We start from the raw sequence: 22,017 nt of genomic DNA on the forward strand, positions 1-22,017 counted from the left end.
TTTCTGCATACCAGCAACTACTGCAGGGCGTGGCCGTCCATATGGGGGGCTTATGGTTTGGGTAAAGATTGACCTCAACTGCAGAGTTATCCAACATCCTTGCTCCACCCCGGATCTGATGAGATTAACTCTGAGGGGGCCAACAGGTGATAACACCGTTGAATTATTCAACGTCTACGCCAGAGGCACAAGAGGTGGAATAAAATCCCCAACTATTTCCATTTTATCCAATGAACTCATCTCCTGTCTTATAAATTCTTTTATCATAGTCGCCGGAGATTTAAACTCCACTTTTGAACCCCTAGCCCCTGATGACATTAAAGGAATAGAGGATGAGGATGCTAGATGGGGCATACCATCACTAACTATACAGCCAGTCAAGAAATGGTCACCTGTGATTATTCAACTGAACACCCTAGCACTAGAATTCGGGCTAAGGGCTGCTAATGGACGTACGCCTTCGGATGCTTTGGGAGCTAACACTTTTAACAGGGTTTTGTGTCCCTCTAGGATTGATTATATCTTGATTGACAGGAGACTCTGGAGACATGTGATCGATATGATCATTACTCCATCCAGTGATAGTGATCACAATCCTTTATCCCTCTCCATGATGGATTTGTGGCCCGGTAAGGAATGTTGCCCCAAAACTGGTCCCAGGATGTCCACAAAAGAAGTTTTACCATCCAATTGCAAGAGGTTTGTTAAATGGCCAAAGATTGTAGTGAACGAACAGAAAATGTGAGTTTTAGGGGAGATTCTGAGTGATCAGACCACTAAATTATCTATAGCATGCTTGGATAAGGATGGGTCTTTAGCTGTTCAGTCGATCTATGTAGATACCGTCGACCAGATGGGTTCTCTTTTTATAGAGACTCTTCCCCCCCAACAGGTGTCCTATGGCTCGTAAATCATCAGAAACATGGTATAACAAGGCATGTTGACAGAAAAAGACTTTACTGATATCTGCTATCAAAAGCCTTAACACTGTTGAGGTACGTCTGGCCAGATTGGAGTATAGGCGGGCTGTGGTAGAGGCCAAGAGGGCATGGGAGGAATCACATTGGACAGATTTAAAGGATGCTAGTCTGTCTAGAATGGTGAGCTGTTTTGGAGCCTGGTCAGGAGATCCAATGGGCGGGACCCTGACCACATTCCGAATCATATTTCTGACAGGGAATGGCATGACCATTTTAGAAAACTTTTTGCGGGAGATGAGAGTTACGATGGAAGAGGATTTCCATATTGCCCCCGTCCGCTTTTTCCCCAGCACCTTTTGATCCCGTAGCGAAAAGCGAGGTAGAGGCTGCCATAAATAAGATCATCCCGGCAAAAGCCCCTGGCCAAGATGGGTTACCAGGTGATTTATTACGAGCAAACCCTGTAAAATGGGCCACATATTTCGTTCTTTTTAACGCTCTTCTGGAAGGGGCCCCCGTCCCCGATTCATGGAAGGGGGCGGAAGTAATTCCCATCTATAAGAGGGGCCCCCGGAGGGATCCTGCCAACTATCGCCCTATCAGCCTTATAGATGCTGGTCAGAAGGTGGTTGGCAGGGTCCTACTGGAGAGAATTCTCTCCTGGGCCGAGGAGAACAATATCCTGTCGCAATTCCAGGCAGGGTTTAGGGCATGCACAAGTACGGTTGATCAGGCCCTTAGGCTGGCCCTTTTGCACTGGAAAGTGGTGAACATTGGCAAGGGCAGTCTTTATCTCGCATTTATCGACCTAAAGACTGCCTTTGACCTGGTCCCTAGAGACGGCCTATGGTCGGTCCTACAGGGGATGGGGTTTCCTCAGCCTATCTTAAATCTTTTGGTCCATATGCATGAGGACAACTACGCCCGAATTAGATGGGGCTCACAGGGGCAGAAAACAGACAGAATCCCTGTTAATAGAGGCGTTCGTCAGGGATGCGTCATTGCTCCCACCCTCTTTTCACTGTTCGTGAATGGGGTGGTCTCTTTTTTTATTGGAAATAAATGCAGATGCCCCTGCTCTCACGGGCGATAAAGTGCCTGTTCTACTCTTTGCGGACGACACTTTATTAATATCTAAAACCCCTGTCGGACTACAGAAATTGTTAAACAGGTTCCATCTTTTTTGCCACTTGAGGGGCTTAGTAATTGATACTTCTAAAACAAAGCTTCTCTACTTCAATCCTAGCAGGTCAGCCAAGTCCACCCTTACACTTGATGGGGCTCCATTAGAGTGTGTCAAAACATTTGATTACTTAGGAATTAGAATCTCTGATAACTTAAGTTGGCGCCCACACATTGACAAAATGGCTTTGAATCACAAGCGTGTTCTGGGGTGATAGGAAGGGAACATCGTGCTTCAAAATCCAGGCCAATCGCTTCCGCTCTTGAAATTTATGCTGCCAGGGCCGTAGGTATGGCACTATATGGTGCCGAGCTTTGGGGCTGTGACAGTGTTGATTTCATCACGAAAGCGCAAAATAATTTTTAGGGAGAATTGACCTCACTCCCGCAGGGAACCCCTGCCAAGCCACTCCTAAGCGATTTGGGACACCACTCAATCAAGGATCTTGCCACCTTACGCCCTCTTCTCTATTGGGCTCATCTTTGGCGAACACCTGAGCTATCTAAATATGTTGATGGCTTTAGAGAGGTGATGAATCTTGCGGGATCCCATAAGATTAGTTGGCAAACAAACACAAAAAAGTTTCTCTTGGCATTGGGACTCAAAGGGGCGTGGGAGACCGTGTTGACCAAGGCAGAGATCAAGGGGGCCTACTGGGCATGGGTTGATAGTCAGGAAACCAGAAAACCAGAAACCCTAGCTCAGGTAGACTGATCAATGAGTTTCGTCAGCACAAGCAGGTGTCCCGCTTGGAGCCCTATCTAGATTTTATTCAGAAACCCAGGGATAGGGCCCTTTTTATTCAGTTCAGATTAGGTACGCTTCCTGTGCACTAACACACAAATAAATCTCTCAGGTTGTGGTATGCAGTTGATTAAAAGTTTAGAATTCTGAACAGCCACTACATTGTCCTGTACAGTAAACCGCACCCTTTGAGAGTTGTTTTTTTTAAAGATTGCCTAATTTAACTTTTATGTGTATCCTTCTTAAAATGTACTTTCTTATATAACTTGTAAAATGCTTTTAAGATATTTCTATATCGAAATAAAGCTTTGATGATGAATTGATAGAAAAGAGGGTTAAAAAAGACAGGAATTTTAATAAAGAGGCTTTAACAGCAGTAGATATGCACAAGGTTGAAAATAAAATTTGCATATTTTCATATAAGTGCACTGATTTCTCTTCTGCGTGTGTTCACAACACTGAAACCTGACAGACATTCAAGCATGAGTGCATATTTATAGGTTACATAAATGTGGAAAAATACTAATTTCAGCTTAATTTTCCCACAAAATCCAAAATAAATATGGATGAATACAGATAAAATTAGCAAAAAATAAATATGGATAAATGCAGACGGAAATCACACAAAAATATACCATAAAACCGGGAGCCCTAATTACAACCCACTATAATTGGCTGCTATCACAGGGATGGCGGCTAGAAGAGGTCCACAGCCCACCATATCTGTGATAGCTTTATTTATGCTGCCCGTTTTCCTGTCAGTTGCATGGCAGGCAGGCCTTAGAAGTCAGGAAGGGTGTAGGCATAGCCCTGATTCTACCCTTTGATGCATAGGTAGGCTGATACAAAACTTCAGGACATCCTTCTCAGTAGAGAAGCACCCTGCCCCACTCCTGCCTTTTCATCCTCATATCTGGAAGGTATACACAAACACCACAGGAGAGCCATTTACAGTCATATGACAGTGTACACTGGCACTAAGACTCATTTAGTTTAGTCAAAAAATACCAACTTTGAAAAAGAGGAATTTTCCCAATAGTGAATTAAAATACAACTTTACCATTAAAGAGGGTTTTATTTTAAAATTACAATTCAATTGAGTGGACAAAGCATTTCTCTATCTCCCAAACTGAAGTTATTACTTATTAAGTATAATAAGTAAGTATTAGTCCATGGAAGAGCAAGCCTTACAACAGTGAAAAATGACTTCAGACGTGTTTCCTTGTCAGGACATGTACAACATAATTGCACATGTCTTTGTTTTTAAATACCATGTCCCCTGCCAAGGAGTTATTAGGGCCTACCTTAGGGGTGCCTCATAAGTATTAAAAAGGACGGTTGAGGTGTAGCAAACGGGTTCTTTTGTCAGGTTGAAATTGCAGTTTAAAACTGCACTTCAGGCTGTACGGTCAGGCCTGAAGCATGTTTAACAGGGCTACTTTAGCTGGTGGCACAGTGAGTGCTGAAGCCCACTGGTAGCATTTAATATGTAGGCCCCGGGTACATGCGGTGCCAGTTACTAAGGACTTATAAGTAAATTAAATGTACTAATAAGGTGTAGGCCAATTTTACCACTGATTAGCAAGACTAAAGCGTTTAAAAGCCAACTGTAGGAAATTGGGTTATTGGTTCAGGTGTGAATACCTTTCTCAAGCAACAACCACAAGTCTTGTCAGGATGAACCACAAATGTCACTAAATTAACCTGTGCTTAACCCTCTGGAAGCTTGGCACAAAGGAGGCAGGCTTAACTTAGAGGTAAAGTGTAAAGTATTTATGCAGCACACAAACAGTTATAAAATGGAACACACAACACAGAAAAAAATCGAAACCAAATTAGGAAACTGCATACGTTTTAATAAATAAAATGACACTCTTATGATAACAATCCAAACTGAAAAAACAGAGCTATATAATTTAAAGTTTTAGATAAGTAAAGTCCCTAAAAGCACAAAGTGCCACTCGCTGTCACTTGGTCACACTAGACAAGTGGAAAGTCATAAGTTCAGGCTGACTGTGATGGAGCTTGGGCTCAATACATGGACCAGGTAAGTCGTGCTGAAAAAGTTACCTACTCTAGTCAAGGGAAAAGAGCTCATTTGGCAGTGAAGGAGACCATGAGGAGAATAAAGTTTAAATTAACTATGTCAGGTTAATTTGCAGGTTAACACATGTTGAGGTAATGATTCCTTAAAGCTGTAGTGGAGAGAAGCGAACCTAAAACTGCAATAGAGTGATGCATGCTGGGATTCAAAAATAGATGAATGACTTGATGCTTGCTAGCCATTACAGAATTTGTTGAAGCAACTGCATGTCAGTTCTTTAGTAGACATTACCAAACCACTGTGAAGAGGTGAAGAACAGGACGCTGTCACTATTAAGGAATAAAAAGAGATGTAGATACAAACGTGAGAAGATTCATCCTTTCCAGCATTCACTCACATTTTCAAAATAATGACGATGGTATCATTAACAATGTTTGTGCATGAAATATGAGGAGTTCGAAGGACCACTGATTTACGCGGAACGGGCATATAAGTAATGCTTATTACATTAAACAGTCATATAACAGTTGGCTTCTTAAATCCACTGAGAAATGTGGAGCCTCGGGCATGGATAAAACATATTTTGTAGAAGAAATATAACATTTGTATCCGAGAAATTGGCCGATGACTCCATTTGGGAATATAAAAAGATGATTGTCGTGTTGATTTTATCTTTGAATAAAAGTTATTTATTGGAAAATACCAAATAGTCTTTAATAGTGCAATATAAAACTATTTCTACCCCTTTATACAATTCCCAAAAATCATAAACATACACCTTATCCATCAGTTAAGCCGTAATAGGAGGGAATACAAATATCTGACAGCCGTTAGTGGTGCATGTCGTTTGCAAACATATTTCCACTAATTCATTCAGTGCAACTACAAGTGCAAAGCTTCAATTAAAACATTTTGCTCACGTTTGCTCTATAAGTATTTAGAAAAGCTATGATTATCATTGAAACACAGGGACAAATGCTGAGTTTTGAATAGCTGTACAAGTCCTTCATTTACTTACATTTTTTTAATACATCTCCTTGTTCAATTTGCTAGGATGTAATGGGATGTAATGCTCCACTGAGTTGCACTAAATTATCATAGATGATTTTGAGAACTCGCACATTCTAATCAATAACGCAGTATGTGCTAGGCAACAACAATGATAAGGAATTTACAAGTTTAAGTCAGTCTTTAACATACTTTGAGCATGCTCATGATGAATGTATGGTAAAAGGCAATATACTTTCTAGATTCCTGTTTGCAGGTTAATTGTGGAAGCAAATGTTATAACAACAATAAGCCATTGGCTTCTAAAGATTACTTACACAGTGACACCTTTATATGCAGAGACTCAGTGGCCTGCCGCGGCCCGTGCAGGTAACAGAGGTGGGGCGGTGGGGCCGGTTGGGGGGGGGGGGGAATTCAAATGATGATGCAGAGGGTAAATTAAATAAATAATAAAATTTCCCCTGGCACCGTCCCTTGAAATACCCCCCCACTTGGTCCCACCACCCCACTATTGCTACCTGCACAGACCGCGGCTGTCAGTGGCTACAACAGTGAAGCACATTCCTGTCTGACTTCCTGCCCAGCTTTTTCCCCACCCCAAATTAAGTAATGCTCAGATGTTTTATAATGAGATACTATGTAGGTCTCTCACAATAATGCATATGCACAGGAGGCACCAAATCACAAGGTACTATCTGTCAATTGCAAGGGTTTGCTTAAAAACCATGTTCATCTCCAGCAAATAGGATGATTTTCACAAGCAAAAACACACAAGAGGGTTGAAAGATTCTGAGTATTATCCAGAAGCATTGTAGTATGACCACACTTGATGATGAACGTCAAGTACTGTTCAACAAAGCCGCAATATGTCCCTAGACAAAGGGAACACATACTTGTGAAATCTTGGTGAGAGCAGACATCTTGTAAGCCACTTCTTATCTATGCAAACAAAGGGCACCTATCATATTTATTGTGTTCTCTCTGTAGGGGTGTCCTCCAAAGCAAGATTTTATTGCATCCTGTGTCTAGAAGAAACAAGGTTCATGGACCTTATTTATTTATGGGATTTTTAATGCGCAACTAATACCCTAGGGTGTCTAGGCGCAAGTCTTATGTCTCATGCAATAAAGAGTCTACTGTTAATCTGTTTAAATGCGTTTGTGTCAAGGTTTGCATGATAAAAGGACTCAAAGGTAAAATAAGGAAATGCGAGTGCAAGACTTTGATTAACATTATGAACATGAAGAAGTCGCCTGTTGATACACATAGTCTAGCACAGCAATTCTCCATGGCAGAGATCAGGTTCATGGTAGGAGACAGTAGCGGCTCCTCGAGGGAGTGCTGTGGGGCGGTGTGGCGGGGCGGGGGAGGGGCAGGGTGCGGGGGTAGTAAACACCGGCATACGGCTGAACGGAGTTAAGTAAATGAATAAATACATAAAACTAATTACATTGTGCGCGCTGCATCTCCATTTGGCGATGCAGCACGCGCAATGTAATTTGTTTAATTTATTTATTTACTTAACTCTGTTCAGCTGTATGCCGGAGTTTACTATCCCCCACCCTGGCCCGCACCCGCCCTGCACCACCGCCCGCAGCACTTTCTCGAGGAGCCGCCACTGGTAGTAGAAGTCATAAACAAAACCCCTTGAGGTTAAGACCATACCCTAAGACTGAAACACAAAGCTATTCATTAGACGCTCTATTGAAATGATCTACATCAAAACTGATTATATGAATCACTAGATTTTGTGAACTTCTTGTGATACATTAGAGGACATGGAGTTCTTGAAACTTTGTCTTCAGCATTTGCAATCATTAAATAGATTTTTCTTATGTACTTATCCCATTTTAGACTCGGAAAAGTTGATCAAACTCTTAAACATAGGATTCCGGCAGGATACCAGTTCTGTATCTGGAAGGGACACATTGTGGGTATCCCTTCCAAATACAGAATTAAAATCTTAGGTAACAGTAAGTAAGTAAGTAAAGTAAATATAACTTTATTCGATTTTCATATAAAATCATAAAAGCACAGCACAAATATCAAGTCATAGTCACAATTAATAAATGATTACATATGCACATACAATTAAAACAACAAGTATGATAATCAGGCAGATAAAAGAAAAATTTCAGATGCTATACATTTTAAAGTGCAATATCTACTGTCTGAAACAATGAGCAGGGTGGAACCCAAAAAAGGGATGTTTTACCACATGGTTTTCCGCAGCTTTATGACATTTCTCAAAAAACAAGATACCGCAAAAATCACATGCTCATCTTCAAGTCTTAAAAGTCTTGAGAAAGCTGGCCTACAATTTCTTATGCCCCAGCGGTTTAATAAAGGTTTCAAGTAAAGTTTTCTGGGGTTAGAATAAAAAGTGCAAAAAAACAGTATATGCAGATTGGATTGCACTGCGATATTGTCACATGTGCAGAACAGCTTAGTGTTTGACCAATTGTTCATGTCAGGTAAAGTTACCATGCGATAAAAAGACCCAAGGCGTAAACGGGACAGAAGCATTCTGTGGTACGGACTAGGATCAACATTTAGGTACATTTGCAGGCCTTCGTTGGGGGTGATATCCTGAAAGTTTAAGATGGTTTGTTTGTGCTTTTCAAAATTCCATCTCAAAGTTTCCAGGTGGGTGGTTAGTGTTTTTTTGAAGACTGATCTTAAAACCCCATCCAGAGATCTCGGGTTTTCATAATATTCTGGGTGACCTATCTCGGTAAGTAAGGTTCTTACGTACGATAGCCATCTGAACTTTGCAACCCCGTCTAGGGCCAAGCAATCTTCTAAAAGGTCCCTGTTGAAACTGGCTTCACTTGTAGTCCATACCTTATGCCATAAAAGAATAGGGGCCATCTTAGTTATGTCGCTCAGGTGCTTGACTCCTGTCTCGATATGCGACATGAATGAAGATGTGGTTTTTGGTACACCCAGAAGATAGCTGATAAATCGGTTCTCGCAACCCTGCAGAGATTGATCCTTCTCGATGCCCCATAATCCCGCCCCGTAGGTAGCTGTGGACACACACTTCGCCCGGTATATCTGGGTCAACTCTTTGATTGGTTTGCCGCCCACTCTGTTAGAAAACGCGCGTAGGGCGCCTATGGTGCGAATAAAAGCCAGTTTCCTAGCTTCGATCGCCTGTTTCCAACAACACCGCCTGTCAAACAGTACGCCCAGGTAACAGAACTTATCTACCGTGGCTATATTCTGTTTGTCCAGGGATACGTTACAGGGAGCCCTCTTACACTTATTGGTGCATGGCATAGTATATGTTTTTAAGATATTCACTTTAGGACCTCTATCCTGCATATAACCCGCAAATTTAGTCACCGCCCTCTGCAGTCCAACTTGAGTCTGGGACATTATGGCCGCATCGTCGGCGTACAGGAGGATTGGTACTGGTGAGCCTTTCACGATAGGGTAATCATTTTGGAAGAGGGAGAGGTATTGACCCACTGAGTTTATGTAGTATGTAAATAACCTTGGGGCCAAGATACATCCTTGTCTAACCCCTCTTGAGAGGGCAAATTTATCGGTGTATTCCCCCTGCTTACCATATCTTACTCTTGCCCCGCAGTTGTGGTACAACTCTCTAATGAAGGTGATTATACGAGCGTCAATGCCCATCTCGCCCAGCGTAGACCATAAAAACATGTGGTCCACGCAATCGAAAGCGGAACTTAAATCAACGAAAGTTATAGAAAGCGATCCACCTCTAGCCTGGGTATACTTAGCGCATAAAAGGGCCAGGTTTAAACACTGCTCAGCTGTCCCTATGCCTTTCCTGAACCCATATTGGAGGTGTGACACAACATTATGCTCTTCCTCCCATTCCTGAAGTTTCTTTAAAATAATCCTCCCTGCTAACTTCATTAGGCCATCCAATAAGGATATTGGCCTATAGCAAGTCGGGTCGTCTCGGCTGCCTTTTTTAAAAATGGGGACCACTATTGCGTCCGACCAGGTTTCAATAAACCCCTTTTGATTGCCTTTGTTCAGCACATTTGCAAGCAGGGGAGCCCAAAAGTCCGGTTCGGCTTTATACACATCTACCGGGATGCAGTCGGGCCCCGCTGCTTTACCTGGAGCACTGTCCCTGATTGCATCCTGAACTTCACCTACTGAGAAGGTTAAGTCAATCGGGAATGGGCAAGTTGGGGGATGAATGTCCCTACTGATTTCTAAAGTTTGAACTACAATGGGACTCGGCCCTGGGGATGTAATAGTATCAGCTGGCTTTGTGTATTTATATAGTTGCCTAAAATGGGTTAGCCATCTTTCACCCGTTATTGCCAGGTCTATTTTATTTCCACTGTTATTCGGCTGGTATAGAGTTTTGACCAACCTCCAAAACTTAGTGTTGTTTTTCTGGGTCGATGCTTCTCTTAGTGTAGCCCAGGCTTGCTTTTTTAAAGCCAACCTTCTTTCTTTTAATGCACGTTTGTATAATTGCCTGGCGCTACGGATTGTGTGGGAATCCCTTGATTTAAGAGCCAGAACTTTTTTTAGGGCTTTTAGTGCTTTCGTGCACTTCCCATCGAACCATCCTTCCCTAGCTGTGTTGTTGTTATTCGCTACTCGGGTCAACATATTTTTGATACGATGTTGAATGTTGGCAAAGGCTGACATGACAGTAAAGGGGTCCGCGTGTTCCTCCAAACATACATTAACATCAGAAGCAGACTCAGAGAGCAGCTTTTTCAGAAACACACTAGGGACAATCTTCTCCCATTTCACCACATAGCCATTAGTTTTAGATAACTCAACCCTATATGGATACGTGGGAAGGATACCATTGTTATCATAACGCCCCTTTACGTTTACACCAATTGAGAGAGGATAGTGATCGCTAAATACGTCTTTGCCAACCGCCCACGAGGTCAGGAACACAGGGTTAACAGTGGTTATCAATATAAAATCTATGGTTGAATTACAACCTCTACCAAAGAAGGTTGTCTCAAACTGCACGGGTGAAGGACAGATCTGATTGGCAAAACCAAAATCAAAATTAAAAACAAAACCATTTAACAGCATCCCCATCCTTGTATGCGAAAAATGAGTTGGGTTATCCACCCCAAAATCTGCGAGACCACACAAGGGGGAATCAGAATGTGGACAGATCGTACAATTGAAGTCCCCTGCCCATATTATTATTGCCCCCTTAAAGTGATCAACAGTACGCGTCAACTGGCGCAACATATTAGACATGGTGGGCTCCATTTCACTATCGGGCATATTATTATAAAAGTTCACCAATACAATTTTCTCATTCAAGCCCCAATTAAAAGATAGGATTTGAAAATAGGTACTGGAAAAAAAGTTATGTATCTTAACCTCTGCCGTTGTTGAAACATAAACACAGAGCCCACCCTTATTATGGCCCTGTGCTGTCGGCATAGCCGAAGAGTGAAAGGTTTGGTATCCGAGAAGGTGTAGTTCTTCACAACACCATGTTTCTTGAAAACATAAGATGTCGTGCATGTGTATGACGTCTAGCCAGGCTTTGTTGGACAGTTTACTAGACAGCCCTGCCACGTTCCAGGACAGAAGAGAATTGGGATGGGGTACATTGCTAGAGGCCACATGTATGCGGCCTACACTAACTAGAGGTCTTTGTGATAGCAGAGTTGGTGTGTTTGAGGTAACGGGAGAAGTCGAAGGGATGGAGATGGTGCGATTATGGAAAGATACTTGGGGCTGATGAAAAATATTGCCAGATATCAGTAGATCACCAGAAGAATCTATCCCCTCCCTCGTAGTGCCATGGTGCCTTTTGGACGGGCTAGGTGACAAGCAGTGGGTAAGAGCACGCTGACAGTTGTGGTGACCCACCGGCAGCTTTTCTATGTCAGTGGACTCGTAGAGTCATTCATTGTCATCTAGTCCCGAGAGAGGGTTGTATAGGTTAAACAGGGGTATATTCCAGGAGTCCTTAGGGTTATAAGTGTGTGAATCACCCCAGTACGCATTAGAGTTATGAAAATTTTGCGGTGGAAAGGGTAGCTGACAGGTCTGAAAACGAAAATCATTGGTGGTATCAAAATGATTCTGACCCTTTAACCTCCGCGTGCCATCTAATCTGTCGGGGCATGAGGTCTGTACGGTATTGGAGCATGGGTATGCAAAGGATGAAGGAGAGGAGTATTAAGGCCCGTATGATATCTTTGAGATGGAAATGAGGGTATTGTAGATATTGTAGGGCCGATGGGGGCTTTTGAGCACCATTTACTGCCGGTATTGTAAGGTCTAAACCGGGCTAGTGGTTGCCTCAACATAGCCTCGGGATAGAAGTAGCTTAGGTTATGGGATGAGATTCCCCCCTCACCCGTCCCGGGATACCAGTCACTGATGTATGTGACCAGTCTGTGGTCTTTAAAGTTGACTAAGATCACATCACCTTCGATGTCCTCGGGTCTAGTGCCTACCCAGTGGCATCGCCTGGCCGAGACGATATCACCATTTAGGTGTGGTGGAAGTGGTCTGTTTTTCCTCAACCAATAGATGACCTTATTTTTTAAACTAGCCTGATGTTCTGGGTTCCCTTCTGGCGGGGGCGGAACTCCTGTGAGTACAATAACATAGTTTATGCACTCAGGCGGTAGATCAACGGTATTCCTTGATCTTCTATTAAGGTGGTGAGGTATGGTAGGGGGAGGGTTTATATTATTATTATTATTAGAATGCATACTGTGGGGCCTTGTGTTGGAATGAGATTTATCTGAGTTCGTAAGATTTTTCGGTGAGGCAGTTTTATTGTTACTGTTTTTGGCATTGGAATTACTATTCTGCGAAGGTTTTAAAAGCCCAGCTATAGGTGGAGGGTTTGCCTTAGGGATACCAATCGCCGACTTAAGTTGTTTAGGTTCGTTGGTAGACTGTGTTGAGTCCCTTGAAGCTTTTGATTTAGGACAAGATATACCCTTTTGATTTTGAAGAATTATATAGATATTCTCCCCTAGTCTTTTGATCCTTTCAGTGAGGGGAAGGATCAAAGCCTTTATACGGTGGTCAATATCATTCAGCAACCCTGCATAGCTAGGTACCGAAATTGATTTGGGGGTCATATCTTTCATGGGTTCTACTGTCCCTGCGTTCTCAGGAATGGTGAGCGGAGTATGTGGGGCGTGTTTAGGAGGAGCGATTCTCCTTTTAATTACAAGCTTCTTTCTTCTCTTCCTCAGTGGGGAACCAGAGGGATTTTTAGGGCACTTGATAGAATCCCTTGGCGGTGATGTTAGAAGCTTTCCCTCATGGATGCCCAAGGTATGATGGTCAAAACCAATTGGGGTAAAGACAGGAGAGGGTATGTTTTTATCATAAAGAGGGGCTAGTTCCACTGGGGGAGTGCTTAAGTCTATGGTCTGAGTGTCAGTTACCTGGGAGTGAATGAAATCAGAAATAACAATAATATCCTTCTGTTCAGGGGGATTCGTTTGAAAAATGAGGGGGATGTCTTCTATAAAGGAAGAAGTATTAATGTGGTCTGTGGGAGTAGTTAGATCCATTAGGGGTGTTAGGGGTGTTATGGCTGCGTCATGGGGCTGAAAAGGTCTTAACTTTAACTTTTTGATGGAGAGACGTCGCCCTGCTCGTTTCTCAGCAAGGGTGAGCTCCCTGTCAACATCACTCTTTATTTTAGCAAAAAATTTATCCAATGGTCCTAACATAGGAGGCCCTTGCATAGCTAGCACCTGGGTTGCCTCAGAGGTAGACATCACTGTGGGCATATAAGTCAGGGGGCGGAAGAGGCAAACACTATTTAAATGAACAGGTAGGAAATGCTGTGATAGCACAACGCAATTCTGAAGTAAAATACACGTACCACAAAAAGTAGAGCAAAACAAAAACGTGGAAGAGGTCCGAATTCCCAGTTTTACCAGATTAAAGGCCCCAGGGGCAAAAAGAGTGGGCCCAGCCCGGCCTCTGTCGGCCCCGGACGGCCACAGACGGTCCCGCCCTTGTCCCGGGCTTCTCCCGCGCGCTCCCGCGCAGCTGGAGCGGTACTTCCTTTATGTAGCTATCCTATTAGCTATCGGGTGGGCGGGGCCGGCAGGGAGAGCAGCCCAGCTGGTCTAAGGGCGCGCAGGGACTCCTGGTCCTCGGAGTCCCCGCAGTCACTCGCAGCCCTGCCGGTCAGTATCTGTTTGCCCCCTTGTCTTTGGCTTCAAGCCGCGAAGCGGGACCCGCAGAGCGGGTCCGGCGAGGTGCGGCGGCAAGAGCAGGCAAGAGCAGGCTTCCTTACGGGGGTTAGCGGCGTCCTGAAAATGCTCGGCGTTTCTGTTGGTAATCCACTGTTGCCCCAGTGAGAGCGCCTTTTGACGCTAAGGTAGGGTGGGAGGGGCCGGCAGGGAGAGCAGCCCAGCTGGTCTAAGGGTGCGCAGGGACTCCTGGTCCTCGGAGACCCCGCAGTCACTCGCAGCCCTGCCGGTCAGTATCTGTTTGCCCCCTTGTCTTTGGCTGAGTCTGCTTCAAGCCGCGAAGCGGGTCCGGCGAGGTGCGGCGGCAAGAGCAGGCAAGAGCAGGCTTCCTTACGGGGGTTAGCGGCGTCCTGAAAATGCTCGGCGTTTCTGTTGGTAAACATAGGATTCCGGCAGGATACCAGTTCTGTATCTGGAAGGGACACATTGTGGGTATCCCTTCCAAATACAGAATTAAAATCTTAGGTAACAGTGTTTTATGACCAAAATCCAGTCTCAAAATATCGTTGTCTTTTTTTTACCTTATATGGGGTAGTAATGAATTCTCAAAAGATCACCTTGGTATCTTTTCTCATTTGTAAATGTGAAAAAGTTTGTTGGGGAGAAGGCAGAGGTCCACAGGACCACTGCCAACTCTTATACAAATAAAAACAGTAAACTTTCCTTTTTAAATGAAGTTCAGTTTTTTTTATAAGGAAATGGCTTACATTTAAAAGAGTCTTACTTTATTACAAAGGAATCAGAGATAAGGTGTTCTGTGATTTCCCCTATTCGTAGTGAGTCACTATTTGGGACCTATTTCCTTATTATTTATGAGGTTGGCCAAATGTTGCTTATCACAAAAATCAAATTATCCTATGTGTGAAATAACAAAAAATAGAATGGGAGGATGCCAAACACTGACAGGTTTGAAGAAGCACATTGATAAACTTGTTGGATATCACAGAAGGCATTTATGTGTAGGGATGTGAAAATAGAAAGGTAGAGGAAGACAACTTTAAACAAAATGAATGTCAACTTTCATACATTTAAGCACAGTGTCCCTAATCCTGGTCGGCCATAAATCCGATATGGGCGAAGCCGGGTGTGGCCACGCAGTAAACGTGGTAAAACCATGCTGACAGTGGTTTACCAGCAAATACTTGATGAAATGTGTAGGTAAGAAACAAAAATTAGAAATGTAATGAGTAATAGAGAACGGCAACAATATTCTCCCAAAGTCCAACCACAGGTCAGAATACCATAGTCTTGCCATCTTGGAATTAAAAATCCTTATGATTTTGCTAATTTCATAGTTCCATCTGTATTTTTATTGCTATTGTTATTATTATTACTATTATACTAATACCGCAAATAATAATAGTGATAATGACAATAATAATAATTATTATACTAATTATAATGATGATACTAATAGAAACAATGATAGCGTTGTGAAAGATAATTATTATTAGCAATCAGAAATAAAAAAGATTAACTGTCATATATAACAGTGTAGTTTATTTAGACAAATCTCTAAATGATACACCAGCATTCACATAGCATCGAACAATAAACACGAATATAAATGAAATGATATTGTATGCTAACACTTATTCACAGCTCCAAGCTTTAAAACAGTAGAAAAACTTTCGAGACCAAACGTCATATCCACCGATTTTATACTGGCCACATGTGGTCCAGGGACTTCTTTGGTGGCTCAGCTTGATATATGTGTGTGTGCACAAATTATTTCTCCAGGTTATAATATTTTACATTGCTGTCTGCTTTTTTCTTTTATATTGCGCAAACTCGACCCAAAGGTATCACAGCGCTTCACATGAGGACACAATTTTTGGGCGGCACGGGGAGAGTAAGGGCCATATGTACGACGAAGTGGCGGAGCATGTCGTTAGCCCCTGGCCTTAGCGACACGCTCCACCACTTCGGAAATGCAAGGCTGCATCATATTTACAAGATTGTGGTGCAGCCCTGTGTTTCCCCCACGATGGCGCTAAGTTTCATAACTTAGCGCCAATGCAGGGACCCTTTCACTAGAGTGTATGGGTGTCTGTGTGCAGGGGAAGATTCGTTATGTGTAGGAAGGAGTCCCTTCCTGCACATAAACAATCCTAAAATGCCATTTTGTAACTTTCCTGTGTGCTGCTTCATGCTAAGTATGGACCGAAAATCCGTTCCGCTGGTGGAATTTCCGGATTTTCGGCAATTTCGCGATCCGCGAATCTCGCGAAATTGCCGAAAAATCCGCAAATCCGTTCGCGGGCGGATTTTTTTTTTTTTTGCACTATACATTTACCCAACGAGGTAGCACTTACTGATTAGCCAGTAGAAACTACTCCAGTTGAGTAGAGGTATGGCACAACACGGTGGCATCTTCGTGGATAAATATGCAGGCAGGATTTATTCTGGTACGATGCTCCTGTCACAAAAATTAAACCTCAACAGGAAGCACTTACAGATATAAATAAAGCAGGTGCCTGAGTTGAAGCTCAAATTCAGTAATGCATTATAATCAGCCCAAAAAACTAGTGAGCACGGTCGAGGATATGCAGGTGTGCTTTCTCCCCAGATCTACCGTCTACAATTAGCTGTAATCCTTGATGGAGGTCTTTGCATCCACGAGTTTCTCGAGCGCAATCCCCGTATTCTTCCTGTGACCAGGAGGCTGCATTCTCCTCATCTGCTGCTCTGATCAGCCTCTGACCCTTTATAAACAAGAGGCATGTCAACTCGCATAGAAGCCCCGCCTGTTTGGCCCCGCTCCACACACACTAGGGTATGCAACATCTTCCCGCCCTTTCCCCCACTGTGATGGACAGCTCACTCGAGGGACCTCGGCGCCTATTGGCGCAGTGGCAAAGGTACAGACAACTCTTCTGGCCCTTTACGCAGCTGTAGTGTAGGAAAAGCAGTAGCACTATACATTTACCCAACGAGGTATCACTTACTGATGAGCCGGTAGTAAGTACTCCGGTTGAGTAGAGGTTTGGCAGAACACGGTGGCATCTTCCTGGATAAATATGCAGGCAGGATTTATTCTAGCACGATGCTCCTGTCACAAAAATTAAACCTCAACAGAAAGCACTTACAGATATAAATAAAGCAGGTGCCCGAGTTGAAGCTCAAATTTAGTAATGCATTATAATCAGCCCAAAAAACTAGTAAGCACGGTCGAGGCTATGCAGGTGTGCTTTCTCCCTAGATCTACCATCTACAATTAGCTGTAATCCTTGATGAAGGTCTTTGCATCCACGAGTTTCTCAAGCGCAATCCCAGTGTTCTTCCTGTGACCAGGAGGCTGCTTTCTCCTCACCTGCTGCTCTGATCCGCCTGTGACCCTTTATGAACAAGAGGCATGTGAACTCGCATAGAAGCTCCGCCCGTTTGGCCCCGCCCTACTGCACTAGGGTATGCAACATTTTCCCGCCCTTTCCCCCACTGTGATGGACAGCTCACTGGAGGGACCTCGGCGCCTATTGGCGTGGTGGCAAAGGTACAGACACACGTGGTCACTGGAGACAACTCTTCTGGCCCTTTACGCAGCTGTAGTGTAGGAAAAGCACTATACATTTACCCAACAAGGTAGCACTTACTGATTAGCCAGTAGAGTAGAAACAGACAGTACTCTAGTATATATTTGTGCAAATCCGCGAGTTCGCCCATACTTACTTCATGCAGCATACATGAAAGTTACAAAATGTCACTTTTAAAAAAGGTTGTTTATCTACATGAAGGTACACCTTCCTGTACATAAACAAACCATGGCATTATGCTTTTTCCATGTGTTCTGCACAAGGCAGCACACATGGAAAAAGTCAAAACAAGGAGAAATAATGCATTTCTCCTCATTCGCCACCTTAAGACAAGGGTTTTCCTGGTCTTCATTTTGGCGCTGCCTCCTATGTACGCCACCCTTGTACAAAGGGTCAGCGTCAACAACGAGTGTTGCGGTGAAATGCCCACCACAACACCCACTGCATGCCCCTTTTACGCTAAACATAGCGTGAAAAGGTGCCTTATGTACAAGGCAGCGTTAAGCTAAGTTAAGTGGCTTAACACTCCCTTGTACATAAGACAAGGCCTCTATTGCCACGTTAAGGTCACAAAAAGTGACGTTCCCGTGGCGATAGAGGCTTGTACATATGCCACTAAGTGATTTACCCACAATCACTGGACGTGTGAGCCTCCCGCCACACTCGAACCAGATTCTCCAGCTACAAGTTCGGCTGCCTAAGCTGTCAAGCTCTCCCTCTCCCCTGTGACGCGCAAGAAAATCAGAGATGCAAATGCTAGCCCCGCCGTAGAAATAGTTGCGCCCACCCATGCACTAAGTATATCCACACTAGACATAATGACGAGAAACATGAGCAGACGAAAGGTCTTCTTAACTGAGAGACACTGGAACGCATTAAAACGCGCTCGTGTTGTAAAACATCCTAAGTGGGCCATTGAACCGGATCGCGTTCATATCATAATCAGCGTAAAATAATTAGCCTGGGGCCTGCAGTATCCACGAGGCTGAAGAGCCAATTTCGCAAGGAGAGATGGAGGCGTAGCAGGCAAAGGAAGCGGTGTCCTGTTTCTGCATCCGACAGTAATTACCTTCAAGGGGAGAAGGAGCTGCTCCCCGATGTCATGGCAACGCTGCCTCTCGGATGGAGCCGGACCTCCTCAACGCTAGTTTACCTGGATATCTGCCGAGTTCGGTTGAGTACAAGTGCGTGATGGGCAGACCATGTTGCCTCTTTATGTAGCTGACAGCCAGCAGCAAGCTCTGCGAGTCATTGTACCTCACAGGCTCAAATGATGAGATAAAAAGATGAGCCTGGAGAGGCCTGTCAGAGAGCAATGAACTGAAGAAAACACGTAAGAGAACTAAACCCGAAGTAACACGCAGGAGGCGCTTTTTCAGAAACAACGAATACTAGATTTGTTTCATTTAAGGAAATGTAGGGAAATAAACACATTTCAAAATCCATAATTCGGAGACTTGTTTAATTGATCATGGACTGTTTTCCCTTCTGTGCGCGCCTTTGGAGTACAGAATATGTTTCACAACTGTTAACACACATTGACAACAAATGCTGCCTAAGTGACACTCTGCTTCTTAGCTAGACTACACTACATTAATAAAATGCGCACCTCTAGCAGTGATATTCAAAGTACGGCCCGGGGGCCGTTTGTTGGTTATGTTACTATCTCAGGTATAGCGCCGGGACGCCCCTTAGCTGGGGCAGCTGTGCGCTTAAGAAATTTCAGTTAACATAACATAACATAACAGCATGCGGCCCTCCTGACCTTCATTTGTGGTCCCCTGGGCTGCTGTTTATTCGAATCAACACTAACATTAAAACATATTATATAAACAGGGAAGCATTTATTTCAATGTTAATTACAGTTAAAGAAAGGAAGCAACTAGGATGTCGTGCACTGCTTAACTTTAGGAACACATTAATTTATAAAGGCATCTTGCAGCAAACGTGCAACAATATGATCAAGTCTGTTCAAAAGTCAAAAGGTGTATTTTATTAACATGCAGAACCGTTGCTTCTTGATAAACAGATTATGTCAGTGCATTGAGGAGTATTATTTTTAAAAGTGATAGTTTCCAAATGTGAATTTAGGAACAGTTATGCTTCTCTCCTCACCATGACGACAATGCCAATAGTGAACTAAGGGGCAAGTCAATTTATATGTGCACCCTTAGGTTGGCTGGTTTGCTATGATACATGGACAACATTATAGTGTATTAAATCAAACACAGAAGTTTTTGTTCAGCGCACAACGTGAAGTCACATTTTTCTGGGTCCTTTTATATGTGGTGATGAACAAAAAGGGCGGAAAGTGAAATAAAACAATTGCCCAGGATCACACAATGTGATCAGGTGGAGAAGCCGGGATAGAACCCATGTTTTCTGATTCAAAATTGTGCATTTCAATTCAGCCATTAGATGTACATTCTTCGATTCCCCTACACCCATCTTAACAATCCCCTACCAAACCCCTGACCACCCCCCTGCACGAATCACTGAGGCCCTCGTTCCCACCAGCGACCAAACATTTTGGCCCCTGGGGAAATGTTTAGGAGTTCCCATGCTCTACACAGCATGCCACGTCCTGGCCATTGCAAAACCACACAAGAACAGATTCAGTTACGTGTATTTTTAAAAAAAGCTATAGCATGTGAAAGAAAGTGGGAAAGATAAAGTTTTAGGGTTTCATTTTATAGAGTAACATATTACTGAAACAAGTAGAGTGTGAAATGTTGGGTGAAATAACGCTGCTTTTCTTTCAGATTGAGCAAGGCGAGGCACCCTCAGAGGCCCACAGTGAGCCCCGACCTGCGCCTGCCGAAAATGGAGTCAACCACACTTCATCACTGGCCCCTAAAGCCCCGGCACAGCCCGTTCACAGTCAGCCAGCCCCAGGTAAGACCACACACACATTTATAAATGCGGAAAAGGAGATAATTGCTAATGTATATTTAATCAGTAGTTGCAATAACAAATATCTGGCAACATTAATATTCATGTACTTTTATATTATATATTTCTCTATAATTAACACATAATTTCACATTATCAGTATAGTTTGTATTCTACAAGTTTATGTTCTGTAATAATATGCTGCATCAGAGGAGGAAGAGGTACCAAAACATGATAATGGAAGAGATGGGGCTTCAAGCACCCAAATACCATAACTGTCTAACTAACTACCACAACTTAACTGTCTACCTTACTACCTTAAATACCCAGGCTCAAGTTTATTAACATTTTGCGTTGTGGTTGGGACAATTGTTTGTTCAACTACGATTTAAAATGCTAGTATATATTTTCAATGCCATGCAAGGGCCGATCTACAATGCCTTGTGCGGCTGTGTACAAAAAAAGAAATGGAGTGTCTTGCACTGGGTTGTGTTTCAATGCATCTGGTAGGCATCACATGTGCAAGGCATAGGCTTTCCATGCATAAACACATGTATTTTGATGGGCACGCAGATTTACTGATGGCAGTGAACATGGGTTTGTGCCAAAATGGAGCCCCTGAGGTGGCATTAGGTTCTGACGTACTCCCAATTTTACGATTTCTCGTAAATCTGGGAATGTCAGGTTCCATAGGTGTTGGGTGGGAACACCCACAGTAACACCCATGGAATGCCCCTTTCATACAGTATTCTGCCTGAAATGGGCATTTATTTATAAGGCCATGAAAAGCTACGGAAAGTGGTTTTATGTGGCCTTTTAAATATGCCATGGCACATTGTGCCACCGTAACATCAAAAAAAGTGACGTTCTGGAGGCATAAAAATGCTGAAATGAGGCCCTAAATTGTGAAAAAATTGGGCAGAGCACATGACATACACATTTGTGACAGCTCCAATGTACGGCAATATTTTTTTATAAACGTACTAAGGAACTAGTATTTTAATTAGACCTCAATTGCTGGATATGGAACTGAAATGAGGTACTACCAGAATATTACATTTAAAATATCGATCTGCCAAAATATCATGACTTAATTTCAATTACCAGAAAATCATGGCAATATTGACTATTGTTAGCTGATAATCGCAAAGCTAAGTATATAATAAAAATAGATTTACTAATCTTAAATCCATATACATGTATCTTGACATTATATAGCTGTTCGACATTCATAGATATGGAGTTAAGGCAAGTATACTCAACTGTTTATAGTAATCCTTCAAGGTAATCTGGTAGTTAATATTTTTGTTACAATACTTTGGCAGGTCGCTATTTTTTCCTCATTATTCTGACATACAATCATTCAAATTAAAACAGAAGTTTTATATCACAAATTTGCCATCTGCCACTGATGCAGCCACGCTTCTCAAACACAAACTCCGGTGGAGTAACTAAAGTGTATTTAACTGCACCATCC

The 22,017-nt window shown here is 43.0% G+C and overlaps 1 protein-coding gene across 2 annotated transcripts in view; it reads left to right on the plus strand.

Annotated features, from left to right (window-relative positions):
- Positions 1-22,017, plus strand: part of PLCB1 (phospholipase C beta 1) — a 2,228,480-nt gene that overhangs the window by 1,689,829 nt on the left and 516,634 nt on the right. For both annotated transcript variants that reach the window (XM_078649524.1, XM_078649525.1), the window contains exon 24: positions 20,411-20,543. In XM_078649524.1, the coding sequence (XP_078505650.1) occupies positions 20,411-20,543 (133 nt within the window). The remainder of the gene's footprint in view (positions 1-20,410; positions 20,544-22,017) is intronic.

Source organism: Lissotriton helveticus, chromosome 6 (assembly GCF_964261635.1).
Source record: "Lissotriton helveticus chromosome 6, aLisHel1.1, whole genome shotgun sequence".
NCBI classification, from domain to species: Eukaryota; Metazoa; Chordata; class Amphibia; order Caudata; family Salamandridae; genus Lissotriton; species Lissotriton helveticus.